Genomic DNA, 23,716 nt, shown 5'->3' with positions numbered 1-23,716 from the left:
ACAGCACACTTGACACTTAGATGCTGAACCACATAACTAACATCAGCTGTTTTGCAAGTGTTCAGACACACGTTACCAGATTTTACTACAGGACTTTGGCAAATAAAGTGACAGCAAAAATCCTACTCACCTTCTCCTTTCAACCCAGACCTTGCCCCTGGAAGCCTGAGGAAAAGAGTGGGGGCCAAACTTCAAAAATCAAAATGTTCATTCTTGACCCTGAATTTTTTAAACTGGTGGGTGCTTGAGGTTAAGATAATTTAATGAATTTCAAGAGTAATTCTGACTATTCAAATTTTTGAGGTTAAATTGGAGTTTACGAATTTATCCTTCACCCAAGCATGGAGCCCACAGGACTTTAGCAATTCCTACTCCCCTAAAGCTACTTACCATTAAGCTTAACAAAATTCTCAAGACCGTGTCAAATGATCAATTCTGTATATACATTATATAGAATTACTACCACGAGGACCCAGCCATCATATTGGCATTGACCTACATCAAACTATTAAAATCTGCAGAGAACTTATGCTGAAGCAAAACACTCCTTTACTCGACCAGAGTCGAATTTCTACTTTTTAAAAAATGTTTATTTTGAAAGAGAAAGGGGGAGAGAGAGACAGAAAGTGCACACACATGGGGGAGGGGCAGAGAGGGAGGGAGAATCCCAAGCAGGCTTCGCTGTCAGCATAAAGCCCAACTCCAGGCAGGCTTGATCTCACCAACCGTGAGATCACGACCTGAGTCGAAATTAACAGCCAGATGCTTAACTGACTGAGCCACCCAGGTGCCCCCAATTTCTATTTTAAGAGGAAAACATATGAACTACTTTTGGTCTCGCTACCTACAAAATCTCACCAATTCATGTGTAAAGACCTATCTAAGTACATTTTCCAGATAGCTCAAGGATAGCTCCTTAGTGGGTTCTTTTAAGAAAAACAAAAAACAAAAAACAAAACCATTCTCATACAAGACCCAAAGGAAAACTAAACCTAAGAGTCTGTGCTCAAATTGTCAACATTTCTCAAGAAACTGAGGTCACGTATCCAAGTAGAGTACACCAACATGGACTGTAGCACTCTGTTCACAGGACCCCCAGCCCTCCCCCCAAAATCCCCAAAACCTTAATTCTACACCAAAAAACTTGCAAATGAATATACTTGCAGGTTTCAAGCTAAAAAGGTTTAAGTAGGCCCTTAACCAAGGTGGGGCCTGAATCCATGACCCCAAGATCAAGAGTTGAGTGCTCTACCAAATGAGTCAGCCAGGTGGCTATCAAGCTGACATATTTAAGGTACTTATCACCTATCACAATTTCTTTTTAAATTTTTTTGAGTGCACATGCACTCACATACACATGTGAGCAAGAGAGCAGCACAGAGAAGGGGACAGAGGATCTGAGAAGGATTCAGCACTGATAGGAGAGAGCCCAATGTGGGGTTCAAACCCACGTGAGAACATGACGTGAGCTGAAGTCGATGCGCAACCCAACGAGCCACCCAGGTGCCTCTCATTTTTTCAATTAATGACCAGTTAAGCTAAGTTTCTCCTATAAGTTACCTATTTCTGAGTTGTTTTTAAAGCAGAGTGCATTTGGGGTGCCTAGGTGGCTCAGTCCGGTGAGCGTCTGACTTCGGCTCAGGTCATGATCTCGCAGTCTGTGAGTTCAAGCCCCACATCGGGCTCTGGGCTGACAGCTCAGAGCCTGGAGCCTGCTTCATATTCTGGGTCTCTCTCTCTCTCTGCCCTCTCCCGCTCATGCTGTCTCTCAAAAATAAATAACACTAAAAAAAAAATTAAAAACAAATAAAGCAGAGTGCATTTACACAATGATTTGACCTGTTCTTCAGGGCTCAGGGTACCTATTAATATTGCCTGCCATGGCTGTTTTATAAAGCCCCAGGGACTGTAGACCTCGCTTTGCTCTTGCACTAGTGGCCCTAGACTCAGAGTCTAAGTCTTTTGCTTTCCCAAAGTGTTCTGTCCAGCCAACTTCTACATTGTTAGAACTGAGAATAGGCTTTGCCCCTAAATGGTTTCTAGTCTGCTAAGAGTTAAGAAACCAGGGGCGCCTGGGTGGCTCAGTCGGTTAAGCATCTGACTTTGGCCCAGGTCACGATCTCACAGTTCGTGAGTTCAAGCCCTGCATCGGGCTCTGTGCTGTCAGCTGAGAGCCCGGAGCCTGCTTCAGATTCCGTGTCTCCTTCTCTCTCTGCTCCTCCCCCCGCTCATGCTCTCTTTCTCCTTCAAAAATTAAAAAAAAGAAAGAAATCAGATAACCAAACTTGTTAGAACTATTCGAGTTAACAAGATCTTAGCCATGTTTTCCTCATGAAAGCTATTTAGACACTTACTACCAAACACATTTAACCAGCTCAGATTTTTAAAAGCTTGTTTTCATTTCTTTTAAACTTTGGTTTCTCTTGTGTTCTAGACTCTTGGAGGCTGCTAGATAGAGGTATTTATGCTCTCACAATTCACCCTGAACTGAAGGAACTTTGAAGGAATGACTGTTGTGCCCAGTTTTGTGACTTTAAAAAATTTAAGAATAGGACCACCTCCTTAGGAAGAACCGTTAGCTCTAGCTTTCAATGAATTCTCAAACAGCAGTAAAGCTAGGCACTTAGTAATAAAATCTTCAATTAAGAGTCCTCAGAGGCTGTTCTTTTTCAATTCCTTCTTATTCTAGAACAGTTTTTAGGTGAGAAAGGGTTCAGCTTCCAGCCTAAGTTGTATGCAGACACCTTAGAGCCTACAACTATTCCTCTCCCAGATGAATTACATCTAAATTAAGTGGAATTTAAGAGTCCAGAGAACTCTGTAGGAGGAGTCCAGATACTCCTCTTTAGTGACCCAGCTATTTTGAATCCTGAAGTGTTCTAGAAAAAGTAGCTAAAACTGCAAACTTCAGGATTATTCTGATCTACTTTTTCTAGAACACGTGGAGGAAGGAGAAAGACCATTCCCCCAAAAGTAGGAGGAGTAGATAAAAAAGTTTTGAAAAAGACATTTCCTCAAGAAAAAAAAAGTTTTTATCTGCTGTACACATGGTTTAAGTTTTAAATTGGCTCACACTCAAAAGTAGGAGCTGTTTATGGGGCACCTGTGTGGCTCAGTTGATTGAGCGTCCAACTTCAGCTCAGGTCATGATCTTGCGGTCTGTGAGTTCGAGCCCGTGTCAGACTCTGTGCCGATAGCTCAGAGCCTGGAGCCTGCTTCGGATTGTGTCTACCTCTCTCTCTGCCCCTCCCCCGTTCGTGCTCCGTCTCTCTGTCAAAAATAAACATTAAAAACAAATTTTTTTTTTTTAAAAAGTAGAGCTGTTTAGTCATTAAAGGCAAAACACCTTAGGAATTAAAAAAAAAAAAAACACAAAACATAACAAGTCATTACATCCAGCAGGTTACCAAGCTCTTCACGAAATCAAGGTGTTTAGCCTGATGAGGAGGAGTGGTTGAAACTTCAAGATCAGGAATTTACTTTGGAGGACTCGGTCTGGTTCCAGTATCAGAATTTTACTTCTCTGCCACACAGGCATTCTCCGAGCCATTTTTTATCAAGTTACAGTGTTACAGAGATAGAACTCAAGAGGAATCCTTCAATTGTTTATCGTTGGTCTTCCCTAGGCAGTGACCGGCACAGGTCTGACATCACAATTCGGGTAAATGGTGTCGCAGAAATGAGACAACTGCAATACAGATGGGCCAATTCTGAGACCCAACATTCACTCGGGTCTGCAAAGAGCAGGGTTTCCCGAAGTGAAGGTGACTGGGACGGACACAAACAACAGTAACATCACGTTATAAAAGTACTTCCCTTGGGGCACCTGGGTGGCCATGTTACCCATTCTACTCTGGACTTCGGCTCAGGTCATCCCACAGTTTGAGAGTTCGAACCCCTGGGCTCTGCATAGACAGTGCAGAGCTTGCCTGGGTTTCTTTCTCTCCCTCTCTGACCCTTCCCCTCTGCTCATGCATGCACGTGCTCACTCTCAAAAACGAACATTAAATCAAAATAACTCAAACAATAAACAAATACCTCCCTTTTCCATTCCTGTCTCTTTGATAGAGTTGTAGTGTTGCAGAAATGCCTCAATAGACTTTGGGCTCTTCTGCAGGCACCAGGATTTTTTTTTTTTTTTTTTTTTTAAACCACAAAGTACCTGGGGCGCCTGGGTGGCGCAGTCGGTTAAGCGTCCGACTTCAGCCAGGTCACGATCTCGCGGTCCGTGAGTTTGAGCCCCGCATCAGGCTCTGGCTGATGGCTCAGAGCCTGGAGCCTGTTTCCGATTCTGTGTCTCCCTCTCTCTCTGCCCCTCCCCCGTTCATGCTCTGTCTCTCTCTGTCCCAAAAATAAAAAAATAAAACATTGAAAAAAAAAATTAAAAAAAAAAATAAATAAAAATAAACCACAAAGTACCTTCTAACTCCATTTCATTTACACCAAAATGAAACTTAGTTTTAAATATTCACGTGAAATTGTATTCTAATGAACACTTTCAACAACAGTGCTGGTATTACAAGGGAGACAAAAACTGGGGAGGGTGCAGGCAAACGTGTGACCAAAATACTGACGGAAATAGGGCAAACAGCATTAGGCTACATTGCCAAGGAGGATGAAAATCGCATATTCTCCCACCCAATGCTAACTGTGAACACTAGAGATTCTTACGGGGGGTGGGGAGGGCTGTGGACGCAAATGCATACTCCTCTCAAAGCTGCTAGCTCCTCCTCTCCCCCCTCCCCCCTCCCCCCACCACACCAGACCCAACTGGGGCATATCTTTTCTGCACTCCAGCAGCTCCTTGCAGAATGTGCAGACCCTCAGGAGAGTATAGGGGGTCAGGCTTCTCAACAAAGGCCCTGTGTGGCCACCCCTGGGCAAACATGGACCCCCATCTCAAATGCAGTCATTACTAGGTGGTCAATGTGCGACTGGGCAGGTTACTTTACTGCTGAGACAGTTTCCTCCTCCATAAAGCGTGTATCCATAAAGTGAGTATCATACAGACCTCCCAGAATTCACTCGTACAACAGATCCTTATCGAACAGCTACTATAGGCCAAGCACTGGGAATGACGAATTAACACAGAAACTCTTTTTGCCCTACAAGGACTAATATTTGGGCGGGGGGGGGGGGGGGGGGGGGGCTGGGGAGAAGAACCCAGAAAAAACAAGCTGTCTTTCCAGACACTCACAGCATTTTTCAAGTAGCAGAGAATAACAGGGACATAATTACTCTGGAATACTCTCTGGATAAATAACACTTAAGTGAGATCTGGAGCATGAAAAAAACCCAGCGGAACAAAGGTGGTATTCCAAGTAGAGGGAATCCAACTTGACAAAGCCTGGAGGTGGAAACAAAGCTGTAATAGCTCCTAAAGCAGACAAAAGGATTTGGGCAAAGCAGGCAGTAGTTCTGGATGAAGGGAGTGGGGAATTAAATCAAGTGTTAAAGATTCTAGATTTCAGTCTAAAGGGGGAGGGCCCATTGAAATGCTTTGACAAGCAGGGGGAGTACCCTGGTACACCCTTTTTTTTTTTTACATTTGTTTTTGAAAGAGATACCAAGTGCAAGCGGGGGGGGGGGAGAGGGGGAGAGGGGGAGAGGAGAGGGGGGAGAGAGAAAAGAAAGTATCAGAAGCAGGCTCAGGCTCCGGGCTGTCAGCACAGAGCCCGACGCGGGCACGATCACGATCCGAGCTGAAGTCGGACGCTTAACCGACTGAGCCACCCAGACGCCCCTCGACTTACCCTTTTAGTACACGACGTTCCCTAACTGGGGGTGAACAATTTGGAGACGAACCCCGGAGTGAGACGGCAGGGGCGGTGGGGATGCAGTGAAGCGGACTGATTCCGGGGACGCCGCGGCAGTAACGACAGGGGCTACCCCCTCCGTGCGCCGACCTCGGGCCAAGCACCCTTCGAAGCGCTCTGCCGGGAATAAACTCCGTTCGCGCTCGCACCAAGCCTCTGCGAAGTCCCGCGACTAACTGTCTTCATGGAGCGGACAGCCGAGCCCAGGAAAGTTCAGGGCCTGACACAGGGTCAGCGACCCCACCCGCACCAGCATCACCACCTGCGGACACCACCCACCTACCGCGGGGAGAAGCCGAAGTGAGAACCCGAGCACGGGGACCCCTCACACCCACACTCCCCGCCGGACCCTGCTCTCCGCGGCGCCCAACAGGTTCTCGGATTGAGGAAGCCGAGGCCCGGGAGGGGGCGTTCCCCAGGGTCTTGCCCAGCTACCCCCGCTTCTCCCAGATTCCACCTCCCGCCCCGCCGGGCCCCAGAATTCCCGGGACCAGAGCAGCCCCCGCACCGCGACCAGGCCGGAAGGAGCAGGGTCTCGCCGGCCCGGCTCCCGCAGCAGTCGAACACGCACCTGAAACTTCCACGGCCCACAGCCACCAAGATCCGCGCCTTCTCAACCGCGACGCGCGCCTGCGCGCCGTTTAAACCCTCCCGGCCGAGGCTCGCACCTCTTGGCCCTGCCCCTTCCCGTTCCGGGACGCCGGCCGCTGGGTCCTAAAGACCGCCGTGTCCTAAGGGACTATCGGGGCTTCCTGCAGGAAGGGATGCAAGGGAGCCCTCTCCTCCCCCCCCCCCCCCCCCCGCAGCCTCCAGCTCTCGTCTCACCACTTGACCACTTGTCCTAAAAGGAAGAGAGAGAAAATTAAGTCTTCTCTCTCCTCTCTTAATTAACAAAACGCATCCCCTTTACAGTGGTTCTCATAGAGAGCTTCAGGCTACCTGGAGATCGAGGCAGGGGGTATTTACTTAAAGGTACAGGATCAGCTGAGGGCTGAGACCTGTGTCCTCGTAGGAGCGGGGCCTCTCTGGGGACGCAAGCTTGTAAAACTTGCTGCAAAGGAAAAGGTTAAATGAGCTCCCATCACACTCAACCGCGAATGCCTGTTTCTTTGAAACAGGTGTGTGTTTAATCTTACTGGTTTGCCAGAACCGAGGTCTGAAACAAACTTTTGCAAAACGGAACACTCCCCATATTCCTTGAATATCATGTTTATGATAACTATTTTCAGAGTTGTTTTTTTTCTTCTTTCAAACTAGGCACCGCTCCCAGAGGACTGAGTGAAAAACTCTGTGGAAACGTCCCAAAGACGTGGTTCGTTTACTCAACATCTGCTTTGTGCCTGGCATCGTGCTAGGTGCCTGGGTTATTGGGAGGACAAAACAGACATAGTGACTACCCTGGAGGGCTCGACCCCAATGAATAGCCGATCCACACGTGAATCATGGACTTCTCTTTGGTTGCTTTTATGCTTTGTTCACATTTTTGTGTTTCCTATAATGTTATCCACAGTGCCATAGATAAAAATTACCAAAGTTACTTATTGCAAGGTGTGGGGGGCAGAAACATGGAAGGAATCCTGCAAGAGACTTTGAAGCAGGACGTAGGTGAGCGGGATGCCACCCGCGCGCGAGGAGTTAAGGGGGAAAGAATGGCGGAGCCAAGGCTGGGGGCGGGCTCCGGAGCCTCTCTGCCATAGGCTGTTCCAAGGAAACAGGCCTAAAGCCTCTGGCCAATAGGATTGCTGGATCAACGCCAGTGGCTAGCAGGTCGTCCAATGGGAGAGGACATTGGGGGCGTCCGGCCAAGTTCGGCTTCCTTAGCAGCGGGGAGCTTGGCCAGAGGTCTGCAGCTGCCGGGTTCTGGCCTCGGAGGTCGCGGGTTCTGCTATCCCGATTCGGTTGTGGCGGTCACGATGTTTTTTTCTGAGGCTGGGGCCCGACCACGGACGTGGGAAGCCAGCCCCTCAGAACACAAGAAGTGGGTGAAAGTAGGTGTCCGGAGAGCTGGTACTCGGATTCTAACTTGACCAAGAACTCTCATTTCCGTCACCTGCCTGGGTCTCACTCAGCTCGGTTGCACTGACAAGGAGTGAACTGGCCTTCTAAAGTGTCATAGTTAATGACTGAGCCTAGACCTGCAAGGCTTCTCGCTCCCTGTCCAGTGTTCTGGCTATTTCCAGGTTCCTTCTTTTCCCCGCTACGTAGTCTATTAATAATAACCTCTACCCTGTATCTATCTCACCTTCCTAATTCTAGAACAGAATTTTAGGTAGAATTTACCCCAGTGGTTTAAATGAATTAATTTGCGTCAGTGTAGCGATTGATTAAGTCGTTTGCGCTTTTGGGGGGTAAATTTTAGCACATTAAGAATTTTGGAGAAGTAAAATTAGAATAATCAAACTCCATTGCCGAACCCTCCTGCTCAGCTGAGTTTTAGATTTTGGAGATCTACATAAACTAGTAATAAAGATAATAGAACAAACGGTTTCCATCTAACTGAAGATATTTAATGTTCTTTAGGTGTTTAAAGCATGCGATGAAGATAACAAAGGCTATCTAAGCAGAGAGGACTTTAAAGTGGCTGTTGTAATGCTGTTTGGGTACAAGCCCACCAAGGTAGAGCTTTCTTCCTATATTTGGGAATGGGTAGACAATACAGTTGGGGTAGTTTGTAAGTAAAGCCCAGTGGCTAGTTTAGGATGTTTATAAGGAAATCCCTGCCTTTCAGAGCAATTTCAGAGATATGTCCAGTGCTGACTTTTAAGAACCTAACTCTGGGATGAGAGATGCCTGGCTGGTTCAGTCCAGTAAGTGTCCAACTTCCACTCAGGTCACGATCTCAGGGCTGGTGAGTTTGAGCCCCACGTCAGCTCTGTGCTGACAGCTCAGAGCAGAGCCTGGAGCCTGCTTCAGATTCTGTGTCCCTCTCTTGCTCTGCCCTTCCCCTGCTCATGCTCCAACAAACATTAAACAAAAATAAAAAAAAAATAAAGAACCTAACACAGGGATGAATTCAAGTTCATGAAGCCAACGCACCACTGGTTACTAATAATAAGTACAAGATGCTAGGAAGGTGTCAAGACGGAAGGCTGGGGGAGGGCATTGGTAATAGGAGGAATTCATTTAAATTATAAAACATATATTTATATGGTCAAAAAATTCAAACTATCCAGGCAAAGTATGAAGTTGAATATAAAATCTCTTTGCTACCAAAGAGTCCCACTCCTCAGGGGTTATCATTTACAATTTTTTATGCATCATTCAAAATTTCCAGTGCATAACATGCTTGGCATTCTATTGAAAAAGTGGATGCATTGTATGCCTGTTTTATTTTGTTTATTTTCACTTAACATAAGAGCACACACCACCATGTTTTACTGTGTTTTTTTTTTAAGTTTATTTATTTCGAGGGAGGGAGAGAGAATACCAAGCAGGCCACTCACCATCATCATGGAGCCCAACACAGGGCTCAAACCCACGAACAATTTGATCATGACCTGAGCTGAAGCCAAGAGTCTGACACTTAACCAACTGAGCCACCCAGGCACCCCACACATCACCATGTTTTAAAAAGTAGTTGCGTAGTATTCTTTTTAGCCAGTTTCCTGTTTTTGGTCACTTAGATTGCCCCATTATTCTTCATTCCTACAAACGTTGTGATGAGCATCCTTTTATATGGCTATTGTGGATGTATATCTGTGGAATAAATTCCTGGAAGTACAATTGCTAGGTAATTTGAAGTTTTGTTGGATATTATTCTTCAGGAAAGTTTGCCCTCATTCACTAATAATGAGAGTTGAACTGAGCTTCAAGGAACGTCCTGCCTTAGGAGGGCAAATTTCCTGTTCCCCTTTGTCTTTGTGCTACTCCCTTTGTTACATTCATTCTAAAGATGGATCCCTCTTGTTAAGGTGCTGAACTGAAATTCATCAGAGACAAGATCTTGTCCAGGTTTAAGAAATTCCTTTGCAGCCATCAAACAGAGGGCTCTGGAATGCCCTCCCTCGTGCCCTCCTTAAACCAAACAGCTTGGCAATCACTTTGGCCCAGCTGTTCCTCATGAGCGGGCTCTGCCTGTCAGATTACCAGCCCAGCAAAGCCAGGGACCAGGTGATGTCTCACGTCTCCGTCCTTCATTATGCTTGAATGTATCACCACTTCACGGTAAATAAGTTCTGCTGATACAAATATGTCCCATGAACGTATCAGGTGGGCTCAAGGTGGTTCACCTACTGGCAGATGCTTGGTTACTGAGAAGCTGATCACGGAGCTCGGAGCGGTAGTCAGGGCTGACTCCCAGAAATTGCAGCTCTCCTGTTAACCTGCAGGTATTTCAGCTAGAATTCCAAAGCAGGTCAGCTTAATGGGCCCAGCCTTTGAAGCATTGTATTTAACCTTGCTGGAAAGATAACTGGTTTCATTTTGCTTTGATCACCCTTGAGCCTACTTAATTGGCTTTAACTTTAGACTATAAGTGAGGAATTGAATGACAAGTACAGTGATGCGCTCACATACATATATATGTACAGTTCATGAGATTTAACAGATTTTTACTTGTATTTTCATGCCTGGTTGAGGTTTGGTGGTTTTGTTGTTTTGTTTTGTTTTGTTTTTAAGAGTACTTGAGAAGGTAGGAGAAGGATAGGGGGAAGGAGAGAGAGAAATTCAAGCAGGGTCCATACCCAGGGTGGAGCACAACGGGGGGCTCAAACCCAGGACTCTTAGATCATGACCTGAGCCGAAATCAAGAGATGGACACTCAACCCACTGAGCCACCCAGGTGCCCCTTGGCTTTTATTTTTTAAATGTCTTTTGACTGCAAATGACTAAGCAGTAAAGTGATAGCAAGTCACCGGTACACCTGTCCCAATCGTTTGTATGTGTCAATCATTTTGTTAAATGACAATGTACACCCTCTGTGAAATGTAGCAGAATTTTACTTTTATAGTGGGTTGAGGTTTGGGGTTTAATTTTATTTAATTTTAAAGATCTTATTTTTTTTTTTTAATTTTTTTCAACGTTTATTTATTTTTGGGACAGAGAGAGACAGAGCATGAACGGGGAAGGGACAGAGAGAGAGGGAGACACAGAATCGGAAACAGGCTCCAGGCTCCAAGCCATCAGCCCAGAGCCTGACGCGGGGCTCGAACTCACAGACGGCGAGATCGTGACCTGGCTGAAGTCGGACGCTTAACCGACTGCGCCACCCAGGCGCCCCTAAAGATCTTATTTTTAAGTAATCCCTACATCCGACATTGGGCTTGAACTCACAACCTTGAGATCAAGAGCCTCACACTCCTGACTGAGCCAGCTAAGCACCCCTAGGGTTTTATTTTTGAATATTGCTTTTGAGCAAATGAAATATTTATTGAATGCATGGAATGTAATAAATCATTTATACACTCACGCAGTTGTTTACACAATGAAATCTATTAAGTGTTCCTGTTTAATAAAATGAACACTTGCTAGTTGCTGGAGATATAAAGACGAATAAAATATAGTCCCTGTTGTGAAGCAGTTCACGGTTTAGTGTAGAGAGACTTATAAAACTCTGTGATAAATACTGAGATGGAGAAGAACAGAAAGAACCCAAAGTGAAAGGGACAAGGAAGAGGGTCTTGAAATCCTAGTGTAAAGTAGGAGTCTAGCAGTCACTTAGACTGAAAGAGCTAGCTAGACTCTTCTGATATGAGGTGTCCAGAAGCACTTTGTGGTGTTGGGAGATGATCTGCCCTGATGACTTGATGTGGTTGGTGGTTAAGAGAGGGGTGTGAAACCAGGACTATAGCAATAGTGATGCCACCAAGTAGGAAAATTAAGGAGTAGGCTTAGAGGAAAGTCAATGACTTCAATTTGGGGCACATTAAGTTTAAGGAGGCTCTGAGCATCCTAAGTGAATTCACTCATTAAATATTATGCTGGTGTTGAGGTTATGGTGGTAAAGATCGGCTCTCAGATTGTGCCACCGCTTGTAAATGTAGGAGTCTGGAACTGGGTGAGGAATTGAGAGGTAAGGGCTGGAGACAGTTTGTGGACTCCTCAGTTTACAGGTGCTAGATCATGAGCCTGGGTGGCATAGCCCCAAAACAGTGCTACACAGCGTGAAAGGCAGTGGATCACTGGGGGTACCGACAGTTAAGGGTAGGCAGGGGCAGGAGGAACCAGGAAAGTGCAGGGCATGGAATCCAAGGTAGAGAGACTATGTCAGGTATTGCCAACTTTCTCATTCCATAATGTTTATAATGCCCTTGTAACAGTAAAGGGAAGTGCTTATATTTTAATATATAGCGAAAGCAGTTTCCTGACACTTATATAGGGTATGTTCTGAAACATGTTTAAAAAGCCATAGGAGGGGTGCCTGGGTGGCTCAGTCGGTTAAGCGTCCGACTTCGGCTCAGGTCATGATCTCACGGTCCATGAGTTCGAGCCCCACGTCGGGCTCTGTGCTGACAGTGCAGAGCCTGGAGCCTGTTTCGGATTCTGTGTCTCCCTGTCTCTCTCTGACCCTCCCCCACTCATGCTCTGTCTCTCTCTGTCTCAAAAATAAATAAACGTTAAAAAAAATTTTTTTTAAAGCCATAGGAAAAGAAAAATGCCCACTAGGCCAAATGTTAATACTGGTTCTCATTGGATGGCTGTTTTTAAAAATGTTCTTCATAAAAAAAATGAATAAATAAAATTTAAAAAAAATGTTCTCATGATCTTATATATTTTTTGTGTTTTCTACATATTACTTTCATAATCAGGAAAAAAGAGGTAAAAAAACAAAGCCATAGAGCTCATTGCAACAATTGCTTGTATTTGTCTAAAATTGAAAAGTTACCTTTTAGGTCATGTGACAGCCAAGTTGATGGTATATGCTTAAACTATGTTGGTCAATGGAATAGTATTGGGGCCATTAGGGTCTGTAGCAGATTAGCATATTGTGTCATATAGGTATATAGATATTTCTTGCTTTAATGCCACTTAATTTTTTATTGATTTTTTTCAAAGATTTTTTTTTTTTTAAATACCAGTTCATTAACATAGAGTGTAACATTAGTTTCAAGTGTAGTTGAATCACAATATAGTGATTCAACACTTCCCTACAACACCCGGTGCTCATCACAGGTGCCCTCCTTAATCCCCAATCACCTGTTTTACCCATACCCCCCCCCCCCACCCTAGATACAGATGGAAGAATAAAATGACTATTATAGCTGTCTTGTCCTGTGATATTAGTTGTCTGCTGGACTCAACACAGTTTGTTTCTCATAAAATATAATCCTTCTCCACTCCCCAGGAATTAAGAACTCCCACTGTGAAAACATTTGATGAAATTATATGTGCTTTTCTTTCTTCTTTTCTAGATAGAAGCTGATTCTGTGATGTCTTCAGTAAATCCAAACACTTCTGGTAATATGAAAGTTAATATTAATTTTTAGACTTCATAAAATCAAAACTAAGAACAAAAATAGAGACTATAAAGCACATCTTTGTCTTGTTCTGTTTCAAAGAAAGATTTTGGTTCTTTAATGTATTCATAAGTGTAATAGGATGTTTATTGTGGGGAAGTTTGAAACCATTGAAAAGCATAAAGAAAAAAATGTTGCTTGTAATGTGAACATCCAACTGTTGATCAGTATTTTCTGACTTAGATGAGCAGAAGTGGCACTTTACTGAAATGGAAAGACTTGGGGAGAAGGTTTGGGGTTGGGGGAGAGCCAGAGTTCACGTCTGAAAATGCTGCGTTTGAGAAATTTCAGTCTGTGATATCCGGGCATTCAGGCTGTGTGAATACGGAATTCAGGAAAGGTGTGGGCTGGAGAAATAAATTTGGGAGCTGTTCGCATGTAGATGGTGTTTGAAGCCCTAGGGATGGATGAGATGACATAGCAAGACAGAGTGGAAGGAGAACCTTCAGGAACCGCAATCATTTGAAGTCAGGGAGAGAGTTAGGAAATGGCAGAGGAAGTTAGAGGCGGGGAGGGGCGGGAGGAAACTCAAAGGTATCTGATCCAAAACAAGGAGAAGGGGATTATTTCCAGGAAGAGGGTGTGGTCAACACCTTGGAAAGGTCAGGTAGATAGTAACTGAAGTGTCCCTTGGGGTTGGCGACCTGCAAGACGGGTTTCGGTACCTGGTGACCGCAGAGGCCAGGCTGGAGTGGTCAAAGGCAAACCAAACCTTGAGAAAGTGTGACAGTGTAAGTAGAAGTCTTTCAGTAAGTCCAGAGTGCCTGGGGATCAGGAGTGGTTTTTTTGTTTTTTGTTTTTGTTTTTTTGCACATGAAGATGTTTCTGAGCTTAGCAGAATGCTCTAGTGAAGAGGGAAAAGGATGATGAGACAGACAGAGGAGTACCTGTTGTTTTGGAGATAGGGGCCAGAACATGTTGGATTGGCTTTTTAAAAATTACCTTTTTGGGGAAATAATTTATCGCTTACAAAAAACTGCAAAATAAAAATAACACAGAGCTGTATACTCTTTACCTCAATGCACTTACTGTTGACATTTTAACCCTTTGGCCCTTTCTACCACTATGCCCTCCTCTCACTGCTCTGAACCTAAAACCACAGGACACTTACCGGAAACTTAGACCGATACTATATTTTTGTCTCATGTACTGTTTATATTCCGGTACTGTCATTTGATCTGATAATGTCCTTAAACACATCATCCCTCATCTAATACAGGAATTAGTCTTGGGTGCCATGTCTCTTTAGACTCCTTTCATCTGGAACATTTCTGTAGACTTTTTTTTTTTTCTTGGCTTTTTATAACATGGAAATTTTGAGGAACTAGCCCAGCCCTCACTATTAGTTTTTTTTTTCAGTATATGAAGTTTATTGTCAAATTGGTTTCCATACAACACCCAGTGCTTACCCCAAAAGGTGCCCTCCTCAATACCCATCACCCACCCTCTCCTCCCCCCCACCCCCCATCAACCCTCAGTTTGTTCTCAGTTTTTAAGAGTCTCTTATGCTTTGGCTCTCTCCCACTCTAACCTCTTTTTTTTTTTTTTCCTTCCCCTCCCCCATGGGTTTCTGTTAAGTTTCTCAGGATCCACATAAGAGTGAAACCATATGGTATCTATCTTTCTCTGTATGGCTTATTTCACTTAGCATCACACTCTCCAGTTCCATCCATGTTGCTACAAAGAGCCATATTTCATGCTTTCTCATTGCCACGTAGTACTCCATTGTGTATATAAACCACAATTTCTTTATCCATTCATCAATTGATGGACATTTAGGCTTTTTCCACAATTTGGCTGTTGTTGAGAGTGCTGCTATAAACATTGGGGTACAAGTGCCCCTATGCATCAGTACTCCTGTATCCCTTGGGTAAATTCCTAGCAGTGCTACTGCTGGGTCATAGGGTAGGTCTATTTTTAATATTTTGAGGAACCTCCACAGTATTTTCCAGAGTGGCTGCACCAGTTTGCATTCCCACCAACAGTGCAAGAGGGTTCCAACAGTGCAAGAGGGTTCCCGTTTCTCCACATCCTCGCCAGCACCTATAGTCTCCTGATTTGTTCATTTTGGCCACTCTGAGTGGCGTGAGGTGATATCTGAGTGTGGTTTTGATTTGTATTTCCCTGATGAGGAGCGACGTTGAGCATCTTTTCATGTGCCTGTTGGCCATCTGGATGTCTTCTTTAGAGAAGTGTCTATTCATGTTTTCTGCCCATTTCTTCACTGGGTTATTTGTTTTTTGGGTGTGGAGTTTGGTGAGCTCTTTATAGATTTTGGATACTAGCCCTTTGTCTGATATGTCATTTGCAAATATCTTTTCCCATTCCGTTGGTTGCCTTTTAGTTTTGTTGGTTGTTTCCTTTGCTGTGCAGAAGCTTTTTATCTTCATAAGGTCCCAGTAGTTCATTTTTGCTTTTAATTCCCTTGCCTTTGGATGTGTCAAGTAAGAAATTGCTATGGCTGAGGTCAGAGAGGTGTTTTCCTGCTTTCTCCTCTAGGGTTTTGATGGTTTCCTGTCTCACATTCTGGTCCTTTATCCATTTTGAGTTTATTTTTGTGAATGGTGTGAGAAAGTGGTCTAGTTTCATTCTTCTGTATGTTGCTGTCCAGTTCTCCCAGCACCATTTGTTAAAGAGACTGTCTTTTTTCCATTGGATGTTCTTTCCTGCTTTGTCAAAGATGAGTTGGCCATACGTTTGTGGGTCTAGTTCTGGGGTTTCTATTCTATTCCATTGGTCTATGTGTCTGTTTTTGTGCCAATACCATGCTGTCTTGATGATTATAGCTTTGTAGTAGAGGCTAAAGTCTGGGATTGTGATGCCTCCTGCTTTGGTCTTCTTCTTCAAAATTACTTTGGCTATTCGGGGCCTTTTGTGGTTCCATATGAATTTTAGGGTTGCTTGTTCTAGTTTCGAGAAGAATGCTGCTGCAATTTTGATTGGGATTGCATTGAATGTGTAGATAGCTTTGGGTAGTATTGACATTTTGACAATATTTATTCTTCCAGTCCATGAGCACGGAGTGTTTTTCCATTTCTTTATATCTTCTTCAATTTCCTTCATAAGCTTTCTATACTTTTCAGCATACAGATCTTGTACATCTTTGGCTAGATTTATTCCTAGGTATTTTATGCTTCTTGGTGCAATTGTGAATGGGATCAGTTTCTTTATTTGTCTTTCTGTTGCTTCATTATTAGTGTATAAGAATGCAAATGATTTCTGTACATTGATTTTGTATCCTGCAACTTTGCTGAATTCATGTATCAGTTCTAGCAGACTTCTGGTGGAGTCTGTCAGATTTTCCATGTATGATATCATGTCATCTGCAAAAAGTGAAAACTTAACTTGATCTTTGCCAATTTTGATGCCTTTGATTTCCTTTTGTTGTCTGATTGCTGATGCTAGGATTTCCAACACTATGTTAAACAACAGCGGTGAGAGTGGACATCCCTGTCGTGTTCCTGATCTCAGGGAAAAAGCTCTCAGTTTTTCCCCATTGAGGATGATGTTAGCTGTGGGCTTTTCATAAATGGCTTTTATCATCTTTAAGTATGTTCCTTCTATCCTGACTTTCTCGAGGGTTTTTATTAAGAAAGGTTGCTGAATTTTGTCAAAGGCCTTCACTATTAGTTTTTTAAGAATGGTCCTTGTTTTGTGTTTGCCTGATGTTGGGGTTAAGCATTCTGAGCCAGAATACCGTTTAGGTGGCCTGTCCCTCATTGGGGGCCATGTCTGGAGGCCCACAAGGACCATCTGTCTCTCATAGATGGTATTAATTTTTGCCACTAGGGCAGATGTTGTCCAGTTTCTCCAATGTATTCTGTTTATCTTTTCTTCCCTTGCAACTAACAAGCGGTGTGTGGAGAGACACATTGAAGACATTGCAAATATTTTCCTTCTCATCAAAATTTGCCCCTAGATTTGGTAACTGTTCATGATTCTCGTCTGACCCAGTTTTTGTCATAACAGTTGCAAAATAAGGATTTTCTAATCCTAGTGCTTCAGTTAAACCTTGGCTATAAGCAGGAGACCTCCCTTTTTCTTGATCAATCCATCTGTTTATTATCAGCACAGACTCATGAATTGCATGTTTTTTAATGATTTATACTCCATTAATTATCAGTAATTATTTTAGTTTTCACCTTGTCACAGACTTGGGCGTTGAATGCCTCCTCAAGTTGGCTCCTGTGTCCTTTTGACCGGTTTGGCTTTTTCTTTCTTTGAACAAATCTTTTTATTTGTAAATGGTAGATTTACAAAAGAGTTTACTGGATTCCTTTTTTGTATGCAAGGTTCAGTACCCCATATGGACCATGACTCTTAGAACAATATTATTGCTAGGAGAATGTGTTTTTGACAAACTCCCTAACTTGATGGAATTTCCCTTTTAATTTCACGTAAAAATTTTTGCACACTCAAAATGCTCAAATATTGTGTCTGTAATGTTCAATTCATTGTAACTTCTTTTTTTTTTTAAAGGAGTTTATTTATTTATTTTGAGAGAGAGAGAGAGAATGAGGGCACGAGCGAGCAGGGGAGGGGCAAAGAGAGAGGGAGAGAATCCCAAGTAGGCTCCACACCCAGCCAAGTTCAGAGCCTGGCTTGGGGGTCGATCCCACAACCGTGAGACTATGACCTGAACCAAAATCAAAAGTCAGATGCTCAACTGACTGAGCCACCCAGGCGCCCCAGTTGTAACTTTTTTTTTTAACATTTATTTATTTTTGAGAGACAGAGACAGAGCACGAGTGGGGGAGGGGCAGAGAGAGAGAGAGAGAGAGAGAGAGAGAGAGAGAGGCACAGAATCTGAAGCAGGCTTCAGGCTCTGAGCTGTCAGCACAGAGCGCAATGCAGGGCTTGAACTCATGAACTGTGAGATCATGACCTGAGATGAAGTCGGATGCTTAACTGACTTAGCCACCCAGGCGCCCCTGTAACTTCTGCATGATGCCTTCCCTACATATTTTCCTCTGGATTGCTATATGAATTTTTGAATCTAAACTGATTTCTGTCTTCTGGCAGAAGAATTTCCCACATTTTTTGCTTTGGTAGCATTTCTCCCTATTAGCAGTCCCCTAAATGGTGAGTGATTTTCTCGATTCTGTCTGGGTGAAGGTCTTCCCCACATGTTACATATATAGCGCTTCTCCATTTTGCAACTTTTCTGATAAAGCCAGTGGTATTGCTGCTGAAGGCACTCTCAGATCATTCATTATTCTCATAGACTTTCTTCCTAATGTGTGTTCTCTGAATTAAGGATTTGCCTTTACACAGAAGGTTTTCTTTCCCCAGCCATTCTTTGATGTAGAAAGAGGTGTCCTTCTGGAAAAAAAATTTACCATTTTCTTTTCTTAATTTTTTAATTTTTTAACGTTTACTTATTTTGAGAGAGAGAGAGAAATTACATAAGCCGGGGAGAGGCAGAAAGAGAGAAGGAGAGAGAGAATCCCAAGCAGGCTCCAGAGAGAGAGGGAGGCACAGAATCTGAAGTAGACTCCAGGCTCTGAGCTGTCAGCACAGAGCCTGATGTGGAGCTCAATCCCACAAATCGTGAGATCATGACCTGAGCCGAAATCAAGAATCAGATGTTTAACCAACTGAGCCACTGAGGCACCCCAAGACTTCCCATGTTCTTTACAGCTGGAGTGAATTCTCTAATGTAGAGCCAAGATTGACTTCTGACAGAACTTTTCCCCAGGTTCAATATCAGAAGATTCCCCCCCCCCCATATGTATTATCTCATGTTTAACAAGATCTGACTTCATAAAAAGCTCTCCCTGTCTATGTTACATTCATGTGATATGAACAATATCTCTCCTGTATGGATAATTTGAAGGGTAAATTATCCTTCATATCCTTCAATTATCCTAAATGAAGGCAGGTTTTCTACCTTCATTACCTTCTAAAGGTTTCTCGTGTGTGCATATACTCTGATACAAAGTGAGGACTGATTCGTGTGTGTGTGTGTGTGTGTGTGTGTGTGTGTGTGTGTGTGTGTGTCCTTGACGTTTGAGAGAGGTTTGACTTTGACTTGTGGCCGAAGATGTGTTCATGAAAGTTACAAAATTTCCTTTATGAATTCTCTAATTTTTGAGTTCCGACTTCAGGCAGAAATATTTCTCACGTTTGTTGCAGTCACAGAGCTTCCATTTGAAACTAGTTCTGATGGCCACTGGAGCTTTATGCTTTGGAAAAGAGTTTCTTTCCATTCACTATGTTCGCATGGTCTCTTCCAGGCCTGAGCTCTCTCATATATAATGAAGAGTACCTGGATATGGAACATTTTCTCAAACTCCTTATGGCCCAAGGATTGCTTCAAAACTGGAATATTTCAATAGTGAACACAGTCTTCCCTATGAGGCCTTTCTGACTTTAATGATATGCTCCTGCCCCTGCCTCTGTATGCGTTTTCTTGCATTTAATATCAAGGGTATTATATCTGTTCTCACATCCACTTCTCAGTCAGTTCATGAGGATGCTTCTTTTCACAGTGTCTTTTCCTAATAATTAACTTTAAGATATATTTCAGGGGCGCCTGGGTGGCTCAGTCGGTTGGGCATCTGACTTCATCTCGGGCCACGATCTCACGGTTCGTGGGTTCAAGCCCTGCGTCGGGGTCTGTGCTGATGGCTCAGAGCCTGGAGCCTGCTTCGGATTCTGTGTCTCCCTCTCTTTCTGCCTCTCCCCCGCTTATGTTCTGTCTCTCTCACTCTCAAAAATGAATAAATGTTAAAAAATTTTTTTTAAAAAGATAAATTTCAAAAGGTCACAGTAATCAAGCCATCTGAGAAATTCAGGGGAAGGTCTGGGGGGGAAGGAGATCAAAGTGCAGATGTTTAGCACCTGGCTTCAAAATTAGTGTGAAGGAACCCTCCTCAGTCTACAGATTTCCAGTCTTTTCCCTTCATCTTCTTTTTTTTTTCTCTTTTTCTCCCCCAGTTCCTCTCCTGGTCTTGGTATCAATGGCAAATTAACCTTCTCAGAGCATCATATCCTTCTTGTTTAAAGGAAATAGACTTAAAGTCAGGGTGCTACCTTTCCAACTAGCTTTAATTCATGTTTATTTGAAAGGGAGACTCAAGACCACAAATACTCAAAAGAAAGAATAAAGTCATCCTAGCAAGAAATCACTGCTGAACTCTGATTGCTGCTAACATAACTTCTTTTTCTGTTAGAACTCTTCACAGCTGAACAACTTTCAGGTCATCAGCTCCATCTTTTCTCCCTTTCCATACACGAGTCACCTTTTACATGTTATTTTTCTTGCAGGAAGAGGGTTTATGCACAGATGAAATGTTCTGTCAGCTATATTATCTCTCTCTTTCATGTTTTGATCTTGAAAAAGAACTGAAATGTGGCCTTGGCTTTCTGGGAGCTATTTATTCAGGTAATCAATTTTTCCATAGTCCTTCTTGGTAGCCTTGACCTGGGAATTCTCCAGCTAGCTATGGCTCTTTTTTACATCCAGACAAGGTCATGCCATGTCTCTAGCGTGCCACCCTAAAGGATTCTCTGTTCAGGCCCCAGTTCCTGGGTGAGGAAGACGCAGCTTCCTGGGTGAGGTCCATACGCACATCCTGGATTGACCCTGACTCAGCCGAGTCTTGACTATGCACACACTTTAGTACCTAAACCTGGGTGCCCGGGCCCTATTTTCCAGGAGCTTCTGGTCTAACAGGTGGGTCGTTTCTGTAGATTTTCCTTGTTAAAATTAAGAAGAATGAAAAGTTAAGTCAAAACCTTTAGAAGTTAGAGTAGATCGTCTCCAGAAAAGTCACACGGGGAGAGTCTGAAGGCAGCCAGGATAAGTAGCAAGAAGGCATTTTAATGCCTGTAACCTAACAAGCAAGTATCCGTCAGCAAAAACTGTTTAGGCGGCAGGAATAAGGAATTATGTTAGTGGGAGACAAAAAAAAAAGTCAATTGTTTAAGAAGCAACAGATCACTGTTGGGGTGGTTCTAATGTATACTAAAGCTACCTATTTAAAAAATTTTTTTTTCAACATTTATTTATTTTTGGGACAGAGAGAGACAGAGCATGAACGGGGGAGGGGCAGAGAGAGAGGGAGACACAGAATCGGAAACAGGCTCCAGGCTCTGAGCCATCAGCCCAGAGCCCGACGCGGGGCTCGAACTCCCGGACCGCGAGATCGTGACCTGGCTGAAGTCAGACGCTTAACCGACTGCGCCACCCAGGCGCCCCTAAAGCTACCTATTTTAAAGGGTTGTATTTTGTTGCAGTGCTCACTCTCTGGGATACATTTCATACCTTCTCTAAGTATAGAGCACAAAAGAAGGTTGCAACTAGAAGAGACCTAAAAAACTGTTATTTGTTACCTTTTCTTAAAAAAGAGGAAATTAAGGGGGGGTGCCTGGGTAGCTCGGTTGGTTGAGGGTCCCAATTCGGCTCAGGTCATGATCTCACAGTCCGTGAGTTCAAGCCCCACGTTGGGCTCTGTGCTGACAGCTCTGAGCCTGGAGCCTGCTTCGAATTCTGTGTCTTCCTCTCTCTGTGCCCCTCCCCTGCTGGAGCTCTGTCTCTGTCTGTCTGTCTGTCTCTCTCTCTCAAAAGTAAATAAACATCAAAACAAATTTTTTTAATGAGGAGATTAGGCTCTAGAGAGGAATAATAAAATATCTCAATCCTGGCATTTGATGGTTCTTTATTTGCAAAATACTTCTACATGTGTTGTAATATTTATTATAGATAATAATTACAGCTATGATTTTCTGAATGCTTACCATGTGCAGACTTGTGATTGAGTGCTAGGCACGAATTGTTAAATTTAATACAACTCTATGATACCAAGATTAACCTCATTTTATAAGTTAAAAAAAATACCAGTGCTCAGAGAGGTTAAGTATGCATAGTGTAGCTATCTAAGTAAGTAACAGACCACAGCAGTCTGATCTCCAAACTTACCCTCTCAAACATTGGCTAAACCCTTGATTTTAATGGTGCCATGGGTCATATTAGTCATTAGACAGAGTTGAGGACAGTGTTCATCCCCCAGGAACTTAACCAACAAGTTGAAGTCAGGAGTGGATCAGTATACAGAAGGTTCTGTGCCATTGTTGGAGGTTGATAACAGATTTGGTTCTGAGCTACCTAATGTCCAGAACAAATAGGGAATGACAGTCCAGTGATCATCGTCCATACAATAGAAACTTCTTATCTAGAGAGTTTTCCCTGGTACAGTGTATTTCTTTCACAATGTCACATGGAAGAGAGACTGATGAATGGACATTGATGTTCCACAAACTGTTCGGTAAATACACTGGTGAATTTTGTAAGGCTGTTCCTTGAACTTTCTTCCTTGTGGGCCAGTGGTTTAATGTCAAACACATCTGAATGGCTCAGCATGAAGGGCAAAGAAAGACCACTTGTGATATCAGATGATTTGACTTCTTTGTATGACAAATTGTTGAGCATTTTATATGAATAACAAAAAAATAAGATTTATAGAGCTTTTGCTTAGTATGCCAAATGCTGTGAATAAGAACTACATGAACATTGCCCCCACTGAATCCTTACACAGCTGTCTGTATGTGTTTATCCTGGATCCATATAAAATATGCCTATGGAAAAAAACAAAGTACATCAGAATTTTCTTTTCACAAGGTGATTAGATCGAGGTTTTTTTTTTTCTTTTTGTTTTCTCACTTCCCTCTTAAAACAATGAACATATTTCACTTTCATACTCAAAGAAGAAAAAACCTTCCAGGAACTTACTTTTAACCTTCAACTTAATGGAAAAATCAAAGAGACTGATTCAACATAACAGTGATTGTGGACTATTTGACTCAATTGTGCTCTCCATTGTCAGTGCAATTGGAAAATAATTTATGCATGAGCTTAATGGCCAGTTGGCTTGTATACTTTTATTTATTACTATCTCATCTGAATTGTTTGGAGCTCCCTAGTTGACTGTGAACTGTGTTATTTTCCTAAGTTTAAATGTCCATTTTCTAGTGTTTTAAATTCTACTGTAAACACCTTTTTTTGGTTGTGGATGTTTTCTTGTTTTGGGCTGCTGCCTAACAAACTAAAGCCACGGTATAGTATAGTATTATTTACTGACCTCTTAGTTTTTTCCTGTGATCAGGAAATGCATACACATCACACTTACCTTATCTTGAAATCCTAACCATAGGGCCATTTTGTGGTATTGCCCATAGATGTTCACCCCTAAATGAATTTATCTCATTACTCATTTAGAGGACGCTGACCACGTTTCACTGTAGGGTAGAAAAAAAGTAGGAGACACAGACACTGACCTAAGATAGGAAACATAAAAGGGTATTGTCACTTCATTTATGGCCAGATGTCAAATAATTACGATGGACAAGAAAACCTCTAAGAGATTGGAGGAGGGAGATGCGAGGTGAGGGCCAGAACTGGACGGAAAAGGATGGGTGGGATTTGCAAAGGTGGAGAAGCAAAGA

General features: G+C 43.2%; 2 protein-coding genes across 19 annotated transcripts in view; one reads left to right on the top strand and one right to left on the bottom strand.

The window, feature by feature from the left end:
- Positions 1-6,526, bottom strand: part of TDP1 (tyrosyl-DNA phosphodiesterase 1) — a 93,357-nt gene extending 86,831 nt beyond the window's left edge. For 5 of the 9 annotated variants that reach the window (XM_011283442.4, XM_045060359.1, XM_045060360.1 and 2 more), the window contains exons 1-2: positions 6,388-6,526; positions 5,754-6,095 (exon numbers count right to left, since the gene is read on the bottom strand). The gene's annotated coding sequence lies outside the window, so the exon portion shown is untranslated. Of the gene's footprint in view, positions 1-3,073; positions 3,212-5,753; positions 6,096-6,387 lie in introns of those variants that run through there. The other 4 variants (XM_045060358.1, XM_003987908.5, XM_019833468.2 and 1 more) reach the window with 4 other exon arrangements.
- A 1,074-nt stretch (positions 6,527-7,600) lies between these two features.
- Positions 7,601-23,716, top strand: part of EFCAB11 (EF-hand calcium binding domain 11) — a 158,634-nt gene continuing 142,518 nt past the window's right edge. For 3 of the 10 annotated variants that reach the window (XM_045060361.1, XM_023255947.2, XM_045060363.1), the window contains exons 1-3: positions 7,602-7,804; positions 8,337-8,432; positions 13,166-13,211. In XM_045060361.1, coding sequence (XP_044916296.1) covers positions 7,730-7,804; positions 8,337-8,432; positions 13,166-13,211 — 217 coding nt within the window. In that variant the 5' untranslated portion in view covers positions 7,602-7,729. Of the gene's footprint in view, positions 7,805-8,336; positions 8,433-13,165; positions 13,212-23,716 lie in introns of all 10 variants that reach the window. The other 7 variants (XM_006933051.5, XM_011283441.4, XM_045060366.1 and 4 more) reach the window with 3 other exon arrangements.

The sequence above is a fragment of the Felis catus genome, chromosome B3 (genome assembly GCF_018350175.1).
Source record: "Felis catus isolate Fca126 chromosome B3, F.catus_Fca126_mat1.0, whole genome shotgun sequence".
NCBI lineage: Eukaryota > Metazoa > Chordata > Mammalia > Carnivora > Felidae > Felis > Felis catus.
This window is presented reverse-complemented; position numbering and strand designations above follow the sequence as displayed.